Consider the following 23963-nt stretch of genomic DNA (forward strand, 5'->3'; position numbering starts at 1 on the left):
GCACATACCTCCCACACACATATGCAAAATTAGAATAGTAGAAATAAATCTTTAAGAAAATATTATGCATAATAATAAACTCATTGCCATTATATTGCTAAAATGATGTGCACGTGGTAGCAGGTAAGTGCTTGGCATTTGGAATGTTATTTGGGGAAGAGTTGAACTAATTACAGATGTCCATACTGGTTATTGGTACTTACACTTCAGTAAAATGCCAGCTCCAGAGGACAAGTGGTTCCCTTTACACTAGATTTGCTCTAGATTACTAACGTTTTTCCTTTGTCTTTAGGTGCTGTTAATGGGTAAAAGTGGATCTGGTAAGACCAGCATGAGGTCTATTATCTTTGCCAATTATATTGCCAGAGACACACGTCGCCTTGGTGCAACAAGTAAGATGTTTCATCTTATTGTAAAGCAAGGTGACCTTGGCTATTAATAATCCGCATAACACACTTGATTGCAGCAGCTTCGGAATGCACAGGTTGATGAATTTGCTTTGGAGCATGCTTTCCCTTTTTGCATTTCTCCTCAGAATGCGTGGCCTAATTCTGGTTATTATTTCTCACTATCCTTGGGAGCTGCTCTCTTTTCTAGGTTGCTTGCAAAATGGGATGTTCTTAGCTAACTTCCTGTGTATCCTGCTGTTTCATAGTCAAGAATAGGAACCCTTTGCCTGCTTATTTTGTGGGGAGAATGTTTGTTTGTAACTTTTTATACCAAGAGGAACATTATAGGCATTAGCTAGCATACAGTAAAACCGAAGATGTTTTTAATGCAGGAGTTGGTCCTTGTCCTTATTAAAAGGAAAACTTGGGAGTAGTAAGGCGTTCTACACTCTGCCATTTCTCTTTCTTTATATGCCTATAGCTTCTCTTTGGAGCATCTTCTCTGAGTTGGGAGATAACTTAATAGCACTTTGTGACTAGACTATTAGTATAGACTTTTGGGTTAGCAGAACAATGAATCAAGAATCCTGTGAGTACCTTATTCTGAAGCAGATTGCTATTTCTTTCTGAAGCATCTAAGCATTTCTGAAGTCTGCTTTGTTCTTGGCTTCTGGATGAGCAAGGCATCACTCTGCCTAGACTTCAGAGATTTCTGTCTGGGTTTTTAGCATCTTTAGTATGTTTAGCGACAAGTTAGCATTGTTCTATCAGGTGTCCCAATCTGATTTTAAGAATAACAAACATCTTTTAAGCACATTATGCTCCAGACTCTGAGATATAAAGGAAAAGGAACTTTATTTCTGTTTGGGGTTGGTGTATAGTATAGACTTCTATAATTTAAGCAGAAGCTTGGTGATTAGAAAGCTGTTTCCGCTGGGTGGTGGTGGTGCACACATTTAATCCCAGCACTAGGGAGGCAGAGGCAGGCAGATCTCTGTCAATTCGAGGCCAGCCTGGTCTACCAAAGCTAAAGAGAAACCATGTCATGAAAAAACAAAACAAAAAAAAAAAAAACAAAAAAAAAAGAAAGAAAAGAAAGCTGTTTCCTAGATAGAATTCCAAGTCTACTTTTCTTTCTATTCTGTTCTCTACACATATTTGAGAATACACAATATCTCAATTTATCTTATTCATTCCCTGCCTCTGAAATTTTGTTATCCTTACTTTAAAACATCTCTGGTTCCTCATTTGACATAATTTTGAATGTTTTTAAGGACTTGCTCAAACTTGTCACTATTTTTCTTATATGACATGAATGCAAATGTGGTTTTATCAGAGCAAGGCAGGCCTACTACATCTCTTATTTTGGGCATTGCTTTGCTGTCAGCATGGTGAAACCCTACGTTCTTATTTTGCAGCACCCTTTATTTTACGGAATTGTAATAAAAGTCCCAATTCATATTTGCATATATTTTATTCAAGCGTACACATCGTTTGGTTTTTGCACAGTTCATAACTTGAACTTAGTAGTGAATCCTTATATTAAATGGCTCATGTTTATTTTAGAATCCAAGCCATTGGGTTAGTTTTTTTATGCATAATAAAAAGGACTTCATATTTTCATTGTAACTACTTATTCTCTCACTTGATATGGTTCTTATTCCTCATAGTTCGATACAGTTTTATTGATAAGTATCTCAGTTACTGTAAAAATGTTGGTCCAGATAGTTTCCTATGGCTTATAATACTTGTAGAGCTGATTTCTAGCCTCTAAAAAGTGTACTCGTCCAAATGTTTTTCTGTGTCTTGATTTGATACAAACTTTGTCTTCCAGCTTAAATAGATAGGCCTCCTATCTGTGTGTTTTTAGTAGAGTAGAGATGCTTATTGAAGTACTATGACTTTTATTCTTGCTCTCATTTACTTTAGTTTTCATATTACCTTTATTCCTATAGCTAATAAAAGTATAACTTAAAAATTAATCACATTCTGCTAGTGTCAGACTTGGGATATTAGTCTGTGCTCTTCTCTTTATTATGACACAGCCTGTTTATATTTCCACTACTCAATTCCTAGAAGACCTTTTCTTCTTATTTTAAATCCTACACACTTCGTTGAAACATCTTTTCTTAATACCACTGATTTCTGTTTCTAACTGATCAACAGTTGGTTTATAACCCTGAATCCAACGTATAGTTTCATAGCAAGATTTTCACAACTATTGAAACTGCTGAAAATAATGTTGATATAATTCAGCAGCATTATAAGCATAATGTTGCCCATTGTATAATCCTGTTCATTAAAATAGGCTATTTATTCAACAAGTATATACCTAGCAGTGTCTCTTGCCAGACTGTCAGTAAGATAGGGCACTTGCCCCTAAGAATATGTCAAGTAGTAAATTGGTTGGTTAATATTTCCTGAATTTCCTTAAAGAGGGTATAAATATAATGAAAAATATTGGTATTAATGTTTTAGCATATCATCAAAAACTGGTTTGTCACTAATGAAGACAGATCTGTGTTTGTTGCTAAATGTATAGACGAGTTCAGATTACATTTAGTGCATTGCTTCTTATTTGTTAATCTTTTTGATGCAGCTACTGATTTTCTTTAAAGGTAGTAAAAAGAGTACTACTTTTACAATGTTGTTTGACTTAAATGTGTTAGTGTTTTCCTGGTTTTTCATTCCTAAAATATGTTGTTTTATTTTGTTAAATTTAAAGCCTCCTGCATTTTGAAATTTGAAATAAAGAAGAAACCATGATGTAATTAATTCATTAGGTAGATGTTAAAATTTGTTGTGATGGTAAATTTGCCACTAAAATGATTATGAAGTATTTTAATATCAAACACTGTTGACGGCTCCAATATTTTCTATCTTAAAATTCTATTCTCTTGGCTTTTTATTTAATGCTTTATTGCCCTGATTTTTTCCTTTATCTTTAACCAACCTTCCCTGCTTTTTAAAAATGATAATCTTTATCATAATGTTTTCTTCTTTCTGCCCCGTAAGTGTAAGTGATTCCCCAAAGCTCCGTTCTTTATTCTTTTCAGTTGCTCTCATGATAACAGAGCAGGAAGGTTATAAAGAACCATAGGTACACACAGTAATACAACATTTAACCCGGAAGCAGGAAATGGGATTTACATGTAAAATGCCGTATAAGCCAAGCTTGACATATAAGATAGTCAACCTATGAGAGAACTTTAAACAATAAAAAGTAACATGATCAGAGCTACAGTTTTAATTCAAAATAATACTTGTGAAAGCTTCGAGTGTTATTTAAATATAAAAAGTCTACTTTGTTCTTTATTGTCAAGCCACTTTCCTAGAGACAACCACCATTAGTGCTTCTCAGGTACCATTCTGACCCTCTGCTCAGTGCATACAATTATGCATGCACAGACATGGTCTTTTTAAAGAATGGTATAAAACTCAGCAATTTGGAGGAATTACTATATGTGTAATGTGGACGGAAGTTTAGCGTGATGGAAGAGTAGAAAAAGGTACCATCTCCAAGCCAGAGTGCTGGTTTGCACTGAACTGGTGGCTGGATTTCAGAATTTTCAAGATTTTGGAACCGTGAGAAGTAAATTTCTATAATTTTAAAAAACTTTGGGAAATGGTAGGGGCTTGATTTGGACTAGGGTAGTGGTAGTAGATATGGTACAAAGCTACAATGTTGGGGGATATGCTTGGTGACAGAGTCAACAGAACTTTCTGGGGAACTTGAAGAGAATTATAAGGAAAAAGAAGACTTGAAGGATGAGAGGTTTTAGACTAGGTGGCTGGTTACATTCACCAAGGTGGAGCCAACTGAAAGGAGAGCTGAATTACATTGAATAGATTCCATTTGGAATGCTTACAGTACAGACAGAACACATTGAGAAATCAGTACTGGTGTTACCTAGTTAGTGTCCAGATGATAAAGTAATATTATATGACAGTTATCTTGTCTTGGGGAAAAATGTTTTGATGAGAAGGTGGCCACTGTTAGAGTCCCAAAGAACCCTAACATTTAAGGGACAGAAAGAAGAATAAGAATCCATGAGGGAGGATCTTCCAGAGAGTTTGTAGATGTGATGCCAGAGACCAAGAGAAGAGAATTATTTTTGAGGAGAAGTGAGTAGTCAACAGTGTCATGCTGCAGAAAGTAAGGACTAAAACGTCCACTCTGTGCTATGGGAGTAGAAACCTGATTTCTATCCCATATGCCCCATATTAAGTCACTGAATCCTGTCACTGCTTTTGTTATTGTCTTTCCCTTTCTCAGTAGCACTTCTTTCCATTTTTTTTTTAGTACTAGACCGTATACATAGTCTTCAAATTAATAGCAGTTTGAGCACCTACTCTCTCGTAGACTCTGTTGGAAATACAAAGACATGTAAGATATGATTTCTTTTCCAAGGAGGGGGAAGTAAAGGGTAAAGGGGAAGTAGTTTGTGCATCTACTATGTGCCAGGCACTTTTATGTATATAGCTCTTTGAATCCTCATAGCAATCCTGGGAGGTCAGTACTATATTCCTTCCTTCCTTTTCACAGAAGTGGAAGCTAATTCTAAAAGCTTTTATGACTTGCGCAAAGTCATACAGAGGTAGCACTGTCATATAAACTAAAGTCTGTTTGACTTTAAAATCTGTATGATGTACATTATCATGAATGGTTTTTGTCTATATATTATGAAACAATAAAATTGTATAAAAGTAGATAGCTGTTGGTTTAGGTAACAGCTTGGGGATAAACACAGGAAATATTTCAATGTGACTGAGTTGACTAGAACATAAATTATATAGAACAAAATTGTTAGACTGTGAAAAATATTCATGGCAAAATCTTAAATTATTCCTTCTTGAGGTTTTTAGTGCCTGGCAGAGAGTAGTTGCTTAATAAATGTTTGAATGAGTTCAGCTTATGGTAAGTGGGATTTTTGTCAGGCAAGGAGGACTTTTGGAGGAGGTGGGAATTAGTTTGGATTTTAGAATTACCTTTGAAAGGAAGAAGGGATAGCACTTTGTAGCAAAAGATGGAAAAGGTAATGGGTTGTAGGAGGGAACCATTAAGCAGAGGTCGCAAACAGCCTGTGTGCTGGAGAAGGCCAGTGGTTGTGCTTTCTTTGACTTTGTGCATTGTTTTAGAACAATTTGAACTTATAATCTCCTGTAAACGTTTTCATAAAAATCTAGAATTCAAGCTACTACTTAAAATGTTGAAGATCTAGTAAACCTGAGCCAGTAGTAATTTTGCATGGCAAATGAACAAGATTTGAGTAACTATCAACCTCTGTGAGCCCATGGTAGATGTTTACCATCACGTTTAGCTAGCTTAAATGGTATAGGTTTGCTCACATGGCCTGATTTAGCAAGTTTGCGACCCCTGAATGTGAAATATGTTGGGGGGTGGGGAGGTAGTAGGTTTGGGAGGACTATGAATAAAACATAATAGGTTGAAGTGAAAGGATTTGTTAGTGGGAATTTCTGGGGATTATAAAGGTAGATTGGAAGCCAAAGTGAAGGACCTTGAGTGAAGGACCATTAAATATGTAGGGGCCATTGAAAGTGTTTTGAATGGGGAGTGATATGTTCAAAGTAGTGTTAAGAAGATGAACCTTGCAGTAGCCTAATGGATGATGTATGTAGTGTAGGCATGAGGTAGTAAGGGCCCTCCTTGATGTTGAATGATAGAGTATGAAATAAAGAATGAAATTAAGAGATACTAAAAATGATTCAAAGAGAATTGAGCATGGTCAGGTGAGTCAAAATTAGGAAAATCAATAAAGTCATTAACTGCTGAGGAAATCAGTTAATTTTGTTATGTTTTATGTTTGTTTTCTGTCTTTAATTTTTGGGGGGAAAGTTGGAGAAAGAAGGTGGGGTTGGGAAGATCTGTTAAATGGTGTATGTCACTGTCTTGCGTGTTAAAACTTAACATTAATATTATAATTGGGGATTGTTTCTGCTTTGGGTACTAAACTACTGAAATTTAAAAATTACTGACACAAGGCAATCCTTTAGCTTAGGGTAGTGTAGGTGCCTACCTTGCCACTAAACCACATGACTAAGCTGAAAATCACCTTCTTGTTATGGCTTTGAGCATTTCACTCCACTTTGGTCCTTCTAAACACCACGGGTTAGTGGTTTTTTTTTTTTTCTGATCTTAATGGTCTTTACTGCAAACACTAGATTTGTAACATTTATCTTCCAGTTGATGTAGAGCATTCTCATGTTCGATTTCTGGGAAACCTGGTTTTGAACCTGTGGGATTGTGGTGGGTAAGTACTATGTGCCTACTTGTTTGTGAAGCTGATAGCAATAATGATGTCATCTAGTATAATCAGCAACTACACCTAGAATAACTATTTTCATGGATCCACTGCCTAAAAATATTTCAGAATTGTCAGTTGATTAATAAAGATGTGTTTTGTACAACTCTGAAAATGCCCTCTACATAAGAGATATTTAAGTAGCTCCAATCTAAGCTCCATCTAAGTATATATAATATGGGGATAGATCAGCCCTCTTTTGCAGTGGCGTAAATTAAATCTGCCTCAGATATTGACACTAGTATTGAGTTGAGTTCTTAGCTATTTTTATTATACTAGACTGTTTATAGTCATTTTGGTAATTACTTCTAGGCAGTCTTATCACTTGTAGATTGCATTCTGAGCATATAATATCTGACCAAGTTACCTATTATTGGGAGAGTAAGAGAGCACTTCCTTTCATAATCAATGCAATCATAAAAAATCCCCACACAAATGTACACTTACTATGCCTGTATGCTGAGTTCATATACATCACTGTGCTGAAGCAGCGGTAGTGAATGCATAGTGATTAAGAGCATAGGTTCTTTGCCTGGCATATGTTCAAAGTCTCTGTGCTGTAGCTTCACCTGTACAATAGAGCAAAATAACCAACTTGTTGGTTTATTATGATGATTAAGCAGGTTGAAATATATACAATATATACTGTAGTATCTTACAAAATAGATATTATTGTCTGGTGGTTATTTCCTAGCTCTAAACATACAAAAGATGCTCAGTGAGTATTTTGACAGAATAATGTAAGACCTAAATACTCTTAAGAAAGTAACTCTTTTCTTGCTAGCACCTGGATTAATAATATCCTAGGATATAAATCTTCCCTCATTTTGATTGCTTCTAATTCTCTATGTCAACAGATATATCCAAGTTCCTTGCTTTTAGGTACTAAAATATGAAATTCAATTTTGTAGTTCAAGTATCTGTTGTAACTTAGAGAATTTATGATTCTTCCAAGGTTGCACAGCTGTAATTAGCAAGGTGCAGGATTAGGATTAGAAATTTGTAAACACCACCCCATATACACCGCTAAATGATACTACTGTTTTGTTGATGTCCTGCTATTGAGATTGTTTTTGGAAAGTGGCACCCAACCTAGGAGCAGAGAGTAACATTCTGCTGAGAAGTCACCGTTAGAGTCATTTTCATATAGTTTAGAATATTTGACTAAAGTTATTCAGCAAATGTTCATTAAGTATTTACCACCCTTCTTTAAAAATCTGTGAGACAGTGGGAGATAATATTAGGGATGATCCTTGGCTGGTTGTATAGAGAATTGAACACTATTAATTAAAAACTCATCCAAATAAGTGTAGTATTGCACTTGTGGTAAGTGTTGTAAATGACAGGGATGTGTTGGTAAAGAGCCTACAGTAAGTGAGCTGGCTCAAGGTAGGGACGGTTTCTATGAGGACATGTGGATTGGACTGAAATCTAAAGGAAAAAGGTGGGATTAATTAGATGAAGAAGTGAAAGAGTGATCAATATGTGTAAAAGACTCATGAGTTAAACCATCAGCCACTCAAAAAATGAACAGAAGGTGTTTAAATTGAAAGGAGAGAGGCCAGGCATGGTGGCATGGTAAGTATACAAAGGTAGACTGATCTTTATGAGTTTGAGGCCAGCTTGGTCTACACAGTGAGACCCTGTCTCAAATACAACAGCAACAACAAAACAAAACATAAGAAGAAAGGCAAATAATTTTACAGGCTTGCAAGTTATGACTGAAATAGAGTAAGGTAGAGCTCAATATGTTTGCCTGTTCTTTGCTCTTTGAATTGAAGTTTAAGATTATCTTTCTCTTGATCGAGCTAAGAAAATTTCAAGCAGTAGTGATTAAACAGAGGACTTGTTTACGATCTAGATTTTCTTTCCTACCAGACAAGACACCTTCATGGAAAATTATTTCACTAGCCAGCGTGACAACATCTTTCGAAATGTGGAGGTTCTAATTTATGTCTTTGATGTGGAGAGCCGTGAACTTGAAAAGGACATGCACTATTACCAGTCATGCCTTGAGGCCATTCTGCAGAATTCTCCAGAAGCCAAAATCTTTTGCTTGGTACACAAAATGGATCTGGTCCAGGAGGATCAACGAGACTTGGTAAGAAACTAAAAAGGTGCTGTACCAAATGGTTAGCATGCTTTGTAGACTTTCTTTATAAAAGTGTAGGTAAATTTGTAGCATTCTGTATTTCAGAATTAAGAAGATACGACCATGTACTTTTACTAAGTAACTGTTATCATTTAAAAAATAGTTTACTACCTCTATTGTATTATCACAGCTAAAAGACCCACCAGGGGTAAAAATGAGGAGAGGTGGCTCCTGTCACTGGACTGATTTCGGGAACTGCTATGCACCAGTTCAAGTGCCTCCCAGTTTGTCAAGCACTATTTACAGTCCCTCACAATTGTGCTGGCATGAATGAATTTGTATACACGAGTATAACTCAGACATGACCAAGAATGTTAGAGTAGGAAATATCAACCTTCACCTCAACAAAAACACATAAAACTAGTGACCTGTAATTCAGAGAACTCAGTGACTCAGTACAGAAAAGGTGTAGTAAAATAGGCAAATTCTTAGGTAAGAATCTATGAGATCTGGTGCTAAGAATCAGGAACTAACCTTGAGCCCTCTGCAGAGGCAGTAAATGTTCTTCACTGCTGAACCATCTCTCTGACTCCTTATTCTGTTATTTTAAAAATAATTTTAAGTGCCGAGGGTGTTACTTAGTGGTAGAGTGCTGCCTGGCCCATTTGATGCCTTAAGTTAAATCCCCAGTACACCACAATTTTTAAAAATTACTTTTTAGGGGCTGGAGAGATGGCTCAGTGGTTAAGAGCATTGCCTGCTCTTCCAAAGGTCCTGAGTTCAATTCCCAGCAACCACATGGTGGCTCACAACCATCTGTAATGAGGTCTGGTGCCCTCTTCTGGCCTGCAGGCATACACACAGACAGAACATTGTATACATAATAAATAAATAAATATTTAAAAAAAATGACTTTTTAGCCAAAATTGCAATTTAAAAGCTAGAGCATTCCAACAAATGAGCTCCTTGTTGATGTTTCAATCACTTGTAATTTCTCTTACAGTTTTTTAATTGGTCATATAAATACTTTCCAATATATATTAATGGTCTTTTAATATATATAGCTAGTATATTTCAAGTTAAAATACCTATATATCTAAATAAATATTCTGAGAAAGTCATTAATTTCATTGAATATCAATTTTCAATTAATATTGTATTGTTAAACAATATATGTTATAGTTAATATAAAATCAATATTAAATATTAATTATTTTAAACAGAAAAGTTTCAAATAAAAATGATTGTATGTGCTTCTCAAAATAACAATTTCAGCTAAGATAAATATTTCTTTTTTTTTTTTTTTTTTTTTTTTTGGTTTTTCGAAACAGGTTTTCTCCATGTACCTCTGAAACCTATCCTGGAACTTGCTCTGTAGACCAGGTTGGCCTCAAACTCATAGAGATCCTCCTGCCTCTGCCTCCCAAGAGCTGGTTTTAAAGGCGTGTGGCACCACTGCCTGGCCCTAAGATAAATATTTCTATGTATGTTTATGTATGTTTGAGTTTTCCAGAGAAACAGACCCAATCAGATGTGTTTGTTCATAGAAAAACAAAGGTACAAACAAATGGGAGGGTATTTATTTCATTTAAGGAACTAGCTCAACTGATCCTGGAAGCCTCCTAGAAGGAATCTGGAACCTGGAGAGCAGAGAAGATAAGCTAGAGACACGAAAGTGAGAGTATTATACATAGAGGAGGAAGTAAAAGTATCCTTATTTTCAGATGATATATTTCTGTACATAAAGACCCTAAAATCTCCACTAGAAAACTCCTAAGCTATAAGCACATTCAGCAAAGTAGTGGGATACAAAATTAAAACAAATAAGTAGCCTTCTTATACACAAAAGGAAAAGTTGATTCCTATACCAGTAGAAGAGTTGGTATTTTAATTGTATCTGGTCCAGTAGTTGTAACTTGCAGTCAGAAACTTCTTAAGCATATGATACCCCACCTTCCAAGAGCCATGTCTTCTACTGAAATTGAATAAGCAGACTGAATAGAATTGCATCAGCATCTCCTTAAGTTGACCCAACCTCCTCTTTCATTCAAGAATTTCTGGATTTATAAAGTGGCACAGATCTGGACACCAGTCGAGAAACTATGGCATTTTATGATTTGTTCTAGATTTTTGGTCATTTGACTTAAATTATTTCGTTTATGTAGATCAAATAAGTATGTAGTAGATATTCCTTCTAGATCATTTATAGGAGCACCATGATCAGCTAACCAAAGCTATAGGTTTCTGTGAGTCTGACCTTTCTGTTCATTAAAATAAGGGTACTCTCCTTGTTTTTTGGCGAGGGAGGAGTTCAAGACAGGGTTTGTATGTGTAACAGCCCTAGCTGTTCTGGAACTTACTTTGTAGACCAGGCTGTCCTCTAACTCACAGAGATCTGCTTGTCTGAACCTTCCGAGTGCAGGGATTAAAGGTGTGTGCCATCACTGCCCGGCTCTCCTTGTATTTGATGATGAAATATTTCCACATTGTTATCACTAGTATAGCACCCACTTTCCCTTTGTATTTAGGTTTCCCAGTTAAATGGTAGCAATTACCACTGTAAATTTTGGCCTACAGAGAAACATGATCGGAGGGCAGGGAATGGAAGTTGGGGTTCCTACAAATTTGTTTCTCATCAACATTGTGTTCTGGAACCTCCCACTGTTGATGAATAGGTTATAAATGACAAACCTTGGGGACTGTGAACTCCCTATATCATTAGATTCTTCCTGGGTAGTAGATCAGTGCAGATCTGACATTTTAGCTTCAGTAAGTATAGGTTATGTTTTGATTCATTTCACAGGCAATTACAAGAATATTTTCTTTACCCATCACCTACAAATCCTCTGCTTATTGGACCCGTATACTAAATTTGGCCTGCGTTAATGTTATGTCCCTTCCACCATATTCTACATCTTTAATATCTGTTCTCATAGTTATCTTTGTTTTTTATCTGTATTTATTAGAAAAATCATGTGCTTCTTTTAGAGGCTAGACTAATCTTCGTGGTTCATGCTTTGTATCCCACCTTCAGGATACTTCTGATATTTGAATGTGTATAGACATAAAAGCAAAGGGATATGCTAGGAGTGAATCAGAACTCTCTTGTTCTTCTTGGACTTCTGAGGAGTCCATTTCAGTTTCTTCAGGAAAAGTTGGATTATTCTTAGATAAGAATGTAGTGGCTGTCCAATCTTCATTCTACAGGCCCATCGTAGTATCCAGCAGACTTTTCCATGAAGCAGGAAATTTCAAAGACAGTTCAGTCACTTTCTTCTGTGTCCTGCAGAATGTTGTCTCTTACAAGTTCTTGATTAGTATGATTCAGTATCTGAATTTCTTTTTTAAAAAAATATTTATTTATTGTGTATACAATATTCTGTCTGTGTGTATGCCTGAAGGCCAGAAGAGGGCGCCAGACCTCTTTACAGATGGTTGTGAACCACCATGTGGTTGCTGGGAATTGAACTCAGGACCTTTGGAAGAGCAGGCAATGCTCTTAACCACTGAGCCATCTCTCCAGCCCCAGTATCTGAATTTCTTATCACTAACAGACTCCCTTGAGTATTCTCATTTCTCCTTGAAATGACATCTTTAATTCTAACCTGATTAGAGAATTAATCTCAGTTACATCAAAATCAATTCAGAAAACTCATTTTTAAGATTCTGCTCTAAGTCTTAGAATCTTTCTGACTCCTGAGTAGATTTCCTTATCCTTTGGTGTCAGGGGCAGGATTACAGACATCCCATATAGGGCTGAGTGTGCCAAAGTCTCTCAGTCTGGGTACCATGTCCAGTGTGGGTCTCTGTTAATTACCGTCTACTTTAAGAAGAAGCTTCTCTGAGAAGGGTTGAGTGATGCACTGATCTATGGGTATAACAATGTGTTTTGATTTCCAGGATTTATTTTATTTTATTTTGAGAGAGAGAGAGAGAGAGAGAGAGAGAGAGAGAGAGAGAGAGAGAGAACACAAGAGAACATGAAATTGAGTGAATAGGAAAGAGGGGAGGATCTGGGAAAGGAGTTTGGAGGAAAGATTTGATCAGACTATATTATATGAAATTTTTTTTAAATATTTATTTATTTATTTTGTATACAATATTCTGTCTGTGTGTATGTCTGCAGGCCAGAAGAGGGCACCAGACATCATTACAGATGGTTGTGAGCCACCATGTGGTTGCCGGGAATTGAACTCAGGACCTTTGGAAGAGCAGGCAATGCTCTTAACCACTGAGCCATCTCTCCAGCCCATGAAAAATTTTTTGAATAATTAAAAAAGGTTTTACTCTAGAACCCACTCTTAGTATTAAAATCTTGTATTAAAGGTTCTCCAGAGTAGCAGAATAACAGAATGTAAAATAGGGGAGAGAGGGTAGAAGTTGAGATTGATTTATTGAAAGCAAGTAGTTCAACTGAATGAAGTTTGGAGAGTAGGCCAACATAAAACTTCATTGTTGTACTTGAAGTAAAAAGGCAGTGTAGACATGTCTAGAGAAGGGTGTTTCACAGGACTGCCTCATAGTCTGGCTCTTAAAATATTTCTGCCCCCTGTTCTGCAATGTAGAATAGGTGGATGCAGGAGTTGTGATGTAGAACTATCCGTTGGGGCTGGACCCCACAAGATTTGTTGGGCTCAGCATTGTGTCTAGTTGTTTTCTGTGATGTTCTTCATTTGCTATTAAAAGAGGCTTCTTTGATGAGTGGTGGTGGCTACACTTATCTGTGGGTATAAGAAGTAAGATTTAGAATATAATAGGGAATTAACATATGTAGAAAAGTAGTAGGTTCTCTTCTAAGATTCATGGCTTCACTAGTCCCGAGAAGTTGACTAGATTTCTAGTAACAGGCATGATTTCCCACTTGTTGGACATTAAGTCATATTAGACAGCGTTTGACTACCTAGTACAAAGTGGTTAGCCCTGAAATAAAATACACACAGTCAGCAAAAATGAACTCAGGACAGGCAGTGGTGATGCACACCTTTAATTCCAGCACTTGTGAGGCAGAGGCAGGCATATCTCAATGAGTTTGAGGCCAGCCTGGTTGACAGTACATATTTCAGGATAGTCAGGACTGTAATATTAGAGAAACCTTATCTCAGAAAACAAAACAAAATGGTTGTATTTATATATCCATGCCTGTGTGTGTATGTGACAATAAATACCAAAGAAAAGACAATCAATTTAAGAAGTAAGGGGGACAAGAAAGGAGTGAAAAGGAGGAGACTTGGGAGCATCTGGAATAAGGAAAGGGAAGAGGAAAGGCAATGTAATTAGATTTTAAATTAAAATGTAATTTAAGGGCTGGAGAGATGGCTCAGCGGTTAAGAGCACTGACTCTTTTTCCAGAAGACCTGGGTTCAGTTTCCAGCACCTATATGGCAGCTCATAAATGTCTATAACTACAGAATCCAACACCCTCCGAGAGATATATATGCAGGCAAAATTCCAATGCACCTAAAATAAAAATAAATAATTATAATGTAATTTAAAAATGAAAGTATGTGTATACACCCATACTAGCAATTCACCTACACAAGGAAACATCTTGAGTATATATGTTTTATATAACTATTTTCTCTGTATATGTGTGGATGTATACATAGAAACAAATCCTAGCTGGCTAGAGCATAGTTGTTTGTATGGGTTATATATTTGTTGTAAATTAAGTATACTACACATATAAATATATGTATTTGCATATATGTATGTAATTAGAGAATATTTCTATAATGGAGAACTAAAACATTTTAATTTACAAAATTTTAATATAAGTGTTGCCATATTAAAATGACCTGGATTTGGCAGATTTGAGGGTGTGTTTATGTGTATGTGTGTGTGTGTGTATGTGTGTAAAACACATATATGCTATATGTACATATAATATATCATACAGATAACTCTGTATGATAAATTTCATTTTCTAACAGTGCTCTCAATAAATATTTAGCAAAACCAGGATGAGTGAAGAAATCTAGTAGCCATTATCACATTTGTACTCTTGTTTGAGAAATAATAATACTGATGGTTCCTATGAAGACAAAGTAAGGGTCCTTGTCAAAATATGGTAAAATAATTACACGTCAGATTTTGTAGTGAAGGAGGAGAGCTGTTACATGCTGATCTGTTTATTGGATTTTTTTTAATTCAGATTTTTAAAGAAAGAGAAGAAGACTTAAGGCGTTTATCTCGTCCATTAGAATGTTCTTGTTTCCGAACATCTATCTGGGATGAAACTCTGTATAAGGTGTGTATGATTCCTCCATTTCCTATTTTTGGAGCATGAATAAAAGTTAGAAGGATATTAACAAAACTAAACTATTTAAAACTTTCATAGCCATCTAGATTTGTTGTACTAAAAAGAAAATAATCTTTAACAAATTGTTCAAAGAACATCAGAGTTAACATCAAAAAGAATTGTATTTTAATCTTAGGTTGGTTTGACATTGTTACCAAGTTTGCCAGTTTGAATATGATTAATCAGCTACTTTTCTTTGTCATAGCAAAAATGTTGCTTAATATCCTCCATCCATTTTGACCTGCTGTGGTCTCAGAGATTATTTTGGTATCTAATACGCAGGTATTTCTACATGCTTATGGTATAAACTAATCTGCCTAAATTCAGATAGCAATGGAAGAAAACCATTTAGTGGAGAATGGGAGAAGTGAATTTTAGAGTGAGATATGATACATGTAAAGTATATTATAACTTGAACTTTCAGGCCAAATTGGAGACTAGCATTCATCCTTCCTTGATAGCATTGCTGGAATGATTATCACACTGTTTGCAAGTCTAGAGGTTATCTCAGTAGTTCTGTGGATGAAGTTGAAGTTACCTTAGTGGTACATAGTCTCCTGCTTCTTCCAATTGTCTTGCATACAAGTGGTTTAAAGATTGATTATTTCTGTATCCTCGTGTGGTCAGACCTTTCCTTCAGACCGCTTCTGGTGTACATTGACAAGTGTGACGCTGGGTGGCAAAGGATCCTTCTCTATCACTGGTAGCTAGAGCTTCAGTTTCAACTCGTCTGACAAGTGTCTACAACCAGATACACAGAAACCTGACTTGCCAAGGAGAAAAGCCACTGGACTTTTAAAAATAGCATTTGATTTTTTTAACTAATTCATTCTTCCCCAGTCTGATGTTGACCCAGGCTCACTCTAATTACAACATTTTGAGATACCTGTCTAGGAAGTACTGTTCCAGATTAACATGGGCCGAATTTCTCTCAAAGCCTTATTCCCATAGAACAGGTAACCGTCAATAAGGATGGACATGACGCACTGATAAGAACCAGCTGCGGTGTGAAGGATGGCTATACATAACACGACCAAAGACAATTGGCTAATCACAACACTGCTGTGAGTGACAATGTCTCTGCTGTGGTTAGCTTTGGTGCCTTCTCCAAGGTAAATTCAGCAGTGACATTAACACCAACCTGGGAACTTGGAACACTATGCCTAAGTAGTAAAACTAATTGGAACAGAGACATGGCGCTACTACTATCTCTTACATCAATGTTGCATAGAACTGACTTAAATTTTTATATTGTTTTATTCAACAAGCATTCATTGTCTATCTATTGGATGCTGTCACATTCACAAATGGCTAAGATAGGTTCCTGACGTCTTAGGAGGAGAGAGAAGAACAAAGTACACCTAACCAGAAAAATAGTAAGAGTAATGGAAGTGTTCTAACAGAAGTATGAATACAAGCACCTGAAGAGGATTCTCAGAGGGTGAAACTAATCTCGTATGCATGCATTGGTCATACTCCTGGATTAACTCAGTTTCAGGCAGTCACACGATAGACTTTTGAAAATTCAATTGAATCAGTAATTTTTACAGATGTGACCAAACATTTAAAATTTATAATCCCAGTTGTTTCTTGCATAATGACATGTTATATCTTTGAAGGGAGGGGCTACTTGTCTTTGTGGCTCTGATACCAAATTGGCTCTTGAATGTATGCAGAATATAGCATTATTTCTTCTTTTAAAGCTGTGTATAATGTTGGACTTCAATATTTGTTGGATGTCTGGGTTAGAATGGTTTTAGCACAATAGATCATACTTTGCAACTTTTTTCCTAAGGCTGCATGATGGTACTAAATTACCTGTTTACTCATGGAAAGACATTTCTCCAGCATTTTTCAAGTGTTTGAACTCTAAAAATTCAACTCAAGGATACAAATAAAGTATTAGGTTAATTTGCTTGTTTGATTTTTGTTATATTTAACGTCTGTATTTGTTTTGGACTCAATTACCAATGTATTTTGCTGTCTGTGTCTTGTAGGGTACTTAATCATTTCAAAGGCCTAGAACTTTCTATCTGTTAGTAATAGTTGATTGTGCTTCTGTCCTGTTAGGCTTGGTCCAGTATTGTTTATCAGCTGATTCCTAATGTTCAGCAACTGGAAATGAACCTGCGAAATTTTGCTGAAATTATTGAGGCTGATGAAGTACTTCTGTTTGAGAGAGCTACCTTTCTGGTAAGGACTTTCTGCTCTACAGATGTATTTCAAGCAGTCTTCTTGCATTCAGAGGACAGGATTTTACTACTTTTAGGAAGAACCACCCCCTTTTACATCAGCATATATGGTCTTATAAAGCTTTATTGTCTGCAAGTGGTGTGGAAAAAGTCCTTTGGTAAGTAACCTTTTAATAATTAGTAAAATTTAGATTTTTGTAGATATGCCTTATTAGAGATTTAGATTAGTTCTACTGATAACTATTTAACTATGATAAAGAAATCTTATTACCTACTGAGCTTTATTAAGAAATACAGTGCATTTTTCTTTTAAGAAAATTCTTTCCCCACCCATTTATCAAAAAGATTGATACAATATGAAAACTTCTAACATGTAAAAGGCTCAGTGACTTAAGAGTTTAGATTGAGAAGTGGAGCAGGTAAGAGGAATATTAATAGTACCACTTTTCTTATAAATTGAATTTAGCAATGATATCAGGGTATGCTGTACAGGCATGAGTCGGTGATACAAAAATCTTTATTATATATATATATATATATTTTTTTTTAAAGATTTATTTTTATTTGTTTGGGGGGGAGGCTGCCACTTATATGTTGGGTGTCCATGAAGTCCAGAAGAAGATATTCAGATTTTTTTTTCTTGGAACAGGTTTTCTCTGTAGCTTTGGAGCCTGTCCTGGAACTAGCCCTTGTTGACCAGGCTGGCCTCGAACTCACAGAGATCCCACCTGCCACTGCCTCCCAGTGCTGGGATTAAAGGTGTGTGCCACCACTGCCTGGCTGGTGTTCAGATTTCTTGGAGCTAGAGTTACAGGTAGTTATGAGCTGCCTGGCATGGATGTACGAAACCAAACTTTTGTCCTTTGGAACACCAAGAAGGATTCCTAATCACTGAGCCATCTCTTCAGCACAGTGAATACATTTGGAAAATAGTAGTGGTCACTGTGCAGTGGTGGCACTCACCTTTAGTCCCAGTTCTAAGGAAGCAGAGGTGGTAGATGTCTGAGTTCCAGGGCAGCTTAGTCTACAGAGTGAGTTCCAGGATAGCCAAGACTATGAAGAAACCATGTCTCAAAAAAACCAAAGAAAGTAATTGTAAAAGCTAATTTGACAGACACATTTCCTGAATAATTGGTAATAGACTCATTTAATGTACCTCTCAAAGCAGCTCCCAGTGAAGAATTTAGTTTTTGATCTTTACCTGTGCTGGGTGAGTTTAGACAAAATGATTTAGTCATTTTGTGTTTGTTTCTTCTTCTGTAAAACCAGAATATACTGCTTATATCACAGATTTATTGTGCGCTTTACAATGGGACAGTGTAATGGTAAGCAGCCAGCACAAACCCTGACATTTAATTGGGAGCAAAAGAGAATATATGCATGTACTTCTTCTTTGGTAGAAGAATTATATTTCAAATATTTAACATCATGTCAGAATTTCCATGACAATTTTCTTCTGGCAAAAGAGGTGGATTTTCCTCTGCTAGAAATTTGCAACGGATTTTCAGCTCTTAGGGTACTCGTGGTTTATTAAAATTGAAAAGTATTTTTACCTGGTGTGTGTATTTGTTCTGAGTACATTAGTTTATGTCAGTACTTGGATAGTCAGTACTTGCAATCATCTAATAAAGGTTTTTAATATGATTCCAACAGCCACTTTGTTACAGACTTCTTCACAATTATGTTAGAGACAGCCAAGAGCAGCTAGATAATTTTATTTTCTCTTTATACCATTTTAAGTCAAAGATCAGCTTGTGAAATGTTAATAAGCTAAAATTTAGTGATTAAGGTAATTGAGAAAAGCACCGAATGCTCCTTGACTAGAATAAGGTATGCTCTGACAAACTCTTAACTTGAAAACCTACCCAACACTATATCTTAGCAATGCAAATGCTCCAAAGATGATCCGTTCTTTATTTTTATAATCTTGGAATTCACCTTCATAGATTGGGACTTATGGCTCGCTAGTGCTGTTCAGTATTATAAAAGAGTATTGTATAATATGTGTACAAATACAGTATATGTACAGTATATTCCAAGCCTGGAAAAATTCAAAATATGATTTCTATGGAATGTGTATTGCTTACCCACCATGATTAGTCAAAAGTCATATCATCATGAGACAAAAATCATTTCTGGAGAATACACAAGTTATCTAATAAACATAACAAAATGATCCTGTTTATGTTATCTAAATGAATATGGAAATTGTTGACAAGGACGTGGGACACAGGGCAAGAAACAGGATGCCAGGTAACAGCTCACTTCTTAAAACCAAGATGACTAAAGTACTAATAGATGTCTGTTTTAATTAGTAACAGAGGTGTGGGTATTTGCATGGATTCAAATCACAATCTCTCTCTTCACAGGTCATTTCTCATTATCAGTGTAAAGAACAGCGTGATGCCCACAGATTTGAGAAAATCAGCAACATTATTAAACAGTTCAAGCTGAGCTGTAGGTAAGAGACTTTAAATGTTAGCTGTTAATTTCTGGGTAATATTTATCATTTTTGAAATTTAAAGAAACTAGTTGACTGTACATTTATGTTTACAATAGTTTGCTTAGTCAGATAAATGCTGAGTTCTAAGAGAACCTACAACTGACTGAAGTGCAGTCCATTGTCTTTTCAATATAAGCATAATAGTCATATTTTGAACATGAAAAGTTCAAAAAGGGCAAGTATATTATGTTCTTCATGGGAATTTCAGAGAGTAAGTTACTAAATTCAGGAATTTTAAAGAAAAATAACCAAATCCATGTATTATGTGACCCAAACTTGTACAGAACCGTATAAAAATACTTGTCAGTGATGATGGCACACACCTTTAATCCCAGTACTCAGGAGTCACAGGTAAATGGACCTTTGCGAGCTTGAGGCCGGTCTGGTCTACGGAATGATTTCCAGATGGCTAGGGCTACACAGTGAAACCTTATCTTAAAAAATAACACAAAACAAAAAACTCAAGTATCAGCCGGGCGGTGGTGGCGCACGCCTTTAATCCCAGCACTTGGGAGGCAGAGGCAGGCGGATCTTTGTGAGTTCGAGACCAGCCTGGTCTACAAGAGCTAGTTCCAGGACAGGCTCCAAAACCACAGAGAAACCCTGTCTCAAAAAACCAAAAAAAAAAAAAAAAAAACTCAAGTATCCTTTTGAGATATTTGATACCACTTAATAAATAAAAGTAGAGAATATCCTGCAAGGATTAGAAAAGGAGGGGGGAACTTGTGAAGGAGAAAAGCCTGGGATTTTATAAAGAAGGAAACACTGTTGCTAAGAAGGAAATAAGGTGAGACTATCACCAACATAAAGTAGAACAGCTGAAAAGTGTTGGCATGGAAGAAGTGAGAGGTATTGAAAAGAAATAAGGTGAGTTGAGATTGAAATAATTATCTTCAGTAGAAACAGTGAACAATTATACCAGAATATAGCACACTGCCTCCACTGAGATAAGGGCACTGATAATACCAGGGAGAAGCTGTCCAATCCTGAGCATGGTTGTCAAAGGAACAGTTATCTGGAGATAGACAAGTTGTGGAGACACAACTAGGCACTGGATACACCATGAGCATTGAGACTACCAGGGATAGCAGAGTAGAAATGCAACAAGGGAATATGAAGCGAGAGTCCCAGAGTGACTAACATGAAGTAACATAGTAACAACGTAATAACGCAAAGGAATTGTGCTGGACCTAGCATGCTGTTATAGATGGACACAAGTATATTCTTGGGCAATATGTATGGGTCATTAGCAAATACATAGCAGGGATCTGGGTTCAAAGATGGATCCTATGACAGAAGTAAATACAAGTATAGATCCTCATGGAAACTGTGGTCAGGAATAATCCAGTATCAGTCAGTAGCTGCCAGATGGATTGTTTATGATGGGAAAACTCCTAAGAAAGCAAGTACAATACAGAAACACCTTGCAACAGGGAAGACATACCCATAAAATGCATTTAAATTGCAGGCACTAACAGCTGTCTCTTCACCTACAGAAACAGCTAAAGGAGCCCACCAAAGTGGAGAGGAACTATATTCATCCCAAAGGAAGAAATACTAACATAATAATTGTTGTCTCATTTTAGTTATTTTTATTTTGTATTTAGTTAATTACGTTATATTTCATTAATTTACATGCTTGTATTTTAATTATTTAATAGTTTTGTTTTCATTTGTATCTTGTAAGAATAAGCTTTTATGACAGTCTTTACTTTTTCTGTACCTGTTCTCTATTGTTTCTCATACCTGTAGCCCTGTACTTTCCCTTTATTATACTTTATTCTTTCTTTTCCCTTTTTCATACCTTTTCCTATTTTTACATTTTAGTTATTAAATACCTTACCTATAGCAAATAAGGTGCAGTTCTCCACAGTACCTTAGTCCCTCTGTCTTGAACCTTAAGGACAGAAGTGAAGTATATACCAAGTAAGGGCAGCTCACCATGATGACTCACATAAAATAACCAAACCAGTAAGAAAAGAAAGAAATAGGAAAATTAGAAACTACACCCAACAGATACAAACACAACAAAGCATCACTAGAGAGAGAATGAACCACTGTGACACTGTGTTCATGTGTACAGATGCACACAGCTCCTCCGTACTGGAAACCAAAGATATTGAAATACCGGAAATTTAGAAAAAGACTTCAGAGTACTGCTTTAAAAAATAATAGTATTCAAATAGAGGATTCAAGAATCAAGATTACTTAAGTAAGGAAATCTATTTAGGGCCTAGATATGAAAGTTGTCAAAATGGATGGAAAGATCAGCAGTGTGGAGGAGAAATTAAAAAAAAATGTAGAAAATATTTACTAAGGAAATTGAGATTCTGAAAAAGAACGAAATTAAACTTCAGAAAAGATTCTATCAAAATACAGTGGGAAGGATTACTAACCACAAAACCAAGCAGAATAAAGGAATACAAAACTTTGAGGATAAATTGCATTCAGGTAGGCAGGCAGACAGACAGACAGATGCATAAAATTAGCATGACCAGCTAGTCTGTGGTAGCACACATCTTTTTAATCCCAGTACTTGGGAGTTTGAGGCCAGCCTGGTCTATAGAACAAGTTCCAGAACTACTAGGACTACAGAGAAACCTTGTCTCAAAATACCAAAAGAAAAAATTTAGCATGACTAAACTTTGTAAAAATTTTGAGGATATGTTCAAGAGCACAAAGCTAAGAATCTGGGAGAAGAGCTAAGATAAAATGTTAGGGCATCCAGCTAAAGAAATGGCTCAGTGGTTAAGAACACTTGTTGCTTTTGCAGAGGACCTGAGTTCAGTTCCCATTATATTCAATGAAATTATAACAGAAAATTTCCAAAATCTAGGGAAAGAAATGGACAGCCAGACACAAGAGGCATTTACAACCCCAAGTATCCTTGACCAAAGAAGAGCCTTAGCATGACAAATCACCCGAAATACAAAGCAAAGAAACAACATTAAAAGCTGCAAGGAGAAATTGTCAAACCTCCAACAAGAGCAAACATCAGAATAACATAAAATTGCATGTAACTGAGCTTTAAAGATGGAAAAAAAATCACATGATATGTTTCAAGCCCTGAAACCCAACAGCTGACAACTAAAATTGCTATGTCCAGGAAACCTACCTTTTTAAATTAATAAAATAAGAACATTTCACAAATAAGTAAAAGCTGTGGTAGTTAATGACTACCATATGAGCACTTTAAAAAATATGAGAAAGTACTACAGTACAGTAGAAAGACAGTCCCCATCATAAAATTACAGGAAACACTAAATTTCATAGGAAAATATGCAGAAAGGATAGCTGGGAACAAACACATAACATTTAACACAATAAAATAGCCCTGTAGGAAATAGTAAACCTTAAATGCAAGTGTCCTCAGTTCCTCATTTAACTGCTTCATACAATAAATTCACTTCACTGGCAAAGAAATCTAGACACATATAGCAAAGAATGGAAGTCAGTCAACTCCTCAAGCAAGTGGAAGCAGAAAATAAACTACCACAGCTATTTTGATAAAGTAAACTACCACAGCTATACTTGATAAAGTATGCTTCAAATGGAAATTAGAGAGAAATTGGGAAGCTACATAGTAATATAAGGAGCAACTTATTAACAATTTATAACAGTTATAAATAAATGTATATGTACCAAGTGTTAACAGCATTTAATTTGCTAAAACAAAAACACAACAGCATGAAAACACAGATGGGTCCTGATACTTTTGATTTTAATATGCTGCTTTAGGTAGGTCATCCAAAGTGAAAACTAACAAATATCAGAGCTCTGTCATACCACAGATTAAATAGATTTTATAGATGTTTGCAGAATAGTCCATCTTACATCCATGGAATACACATTTGTTTCTGCCGTCCATGAAACATTCTCTGAATTTGATCACATAAGCTACCAAATAAGCCTTAACCAAAGAGTTCAAATAATTATTTTTATTTTGTCAGATTATAATGGGACTAAAACTAGAAAGGCAAATAACAGAAACACAAAGGAATTGTAAAAAATAACATATTTAAATAAACAATGAGTGATAGACTAAATCAAAGAGGAAGTTTAAAAATTCCTAGAATCAAGTGAAAAGGATTGTGTAATTTACCATCATCTGTGGTATACAGCTAAAGCAGTTCTAAGAGAAAAGTTTATAAGCCATGAGTGCTTAC

The 23963-nt window shown here is 35.9% G+C and overlaps 1 protein-coding gene across 2 annotated transcripts in view; it reads left to right on the forward strand.

Moving 5' to 3' along the window:
- Positions 1-23963, forward strand: part of Rragb (Ras related GTP binding B) — a 33769-nt gene that overhangs the window by 4846 nt on the left and 4960 nt on the right. The window contains exons 3-9 of one of the 2 annotated variants that reach the window (XM_057759416.1): positions 293-392; positions 4693-4776; positions 6595-6661; positions 8591-8813; positions 14956-15051; positions 17173-17295; positions 19664-19755. In XM_057759416.1, coding sequence (XP_057615399.1) covers positions 293-392; positions 4693-4776; positions 6595-6661; positions 8591-8813; positions 14956-15051; positions 17173-17295; positions 19664-19755 — 785 coding nt within the window. The remainder of the gene's footprint in view (positions 1-292; positions 393-4692; positions 4777-6594; positions 6662-8590; positions 8814-14955; positions 15052-17172; positions 17296-19663; positions 19756-23963) is intronic. The other variant, XM_057759417.1, reaches the window with a different exon arrangement.

This window comes from Chionomys nivalis, chromosome X, assembly GCF_950005125.1.
Source record: "Chionomys nivalis chromosome X, mChiNiv1.1, whole genome shotgun sequence".
In the NCBI taxonomy this organism is placed as follows: Eukaryota; Metazoa; Chordata; class Mammalia; order Rodentia; family Cricetidae; genus Chionomys; species Chionomys nivalis.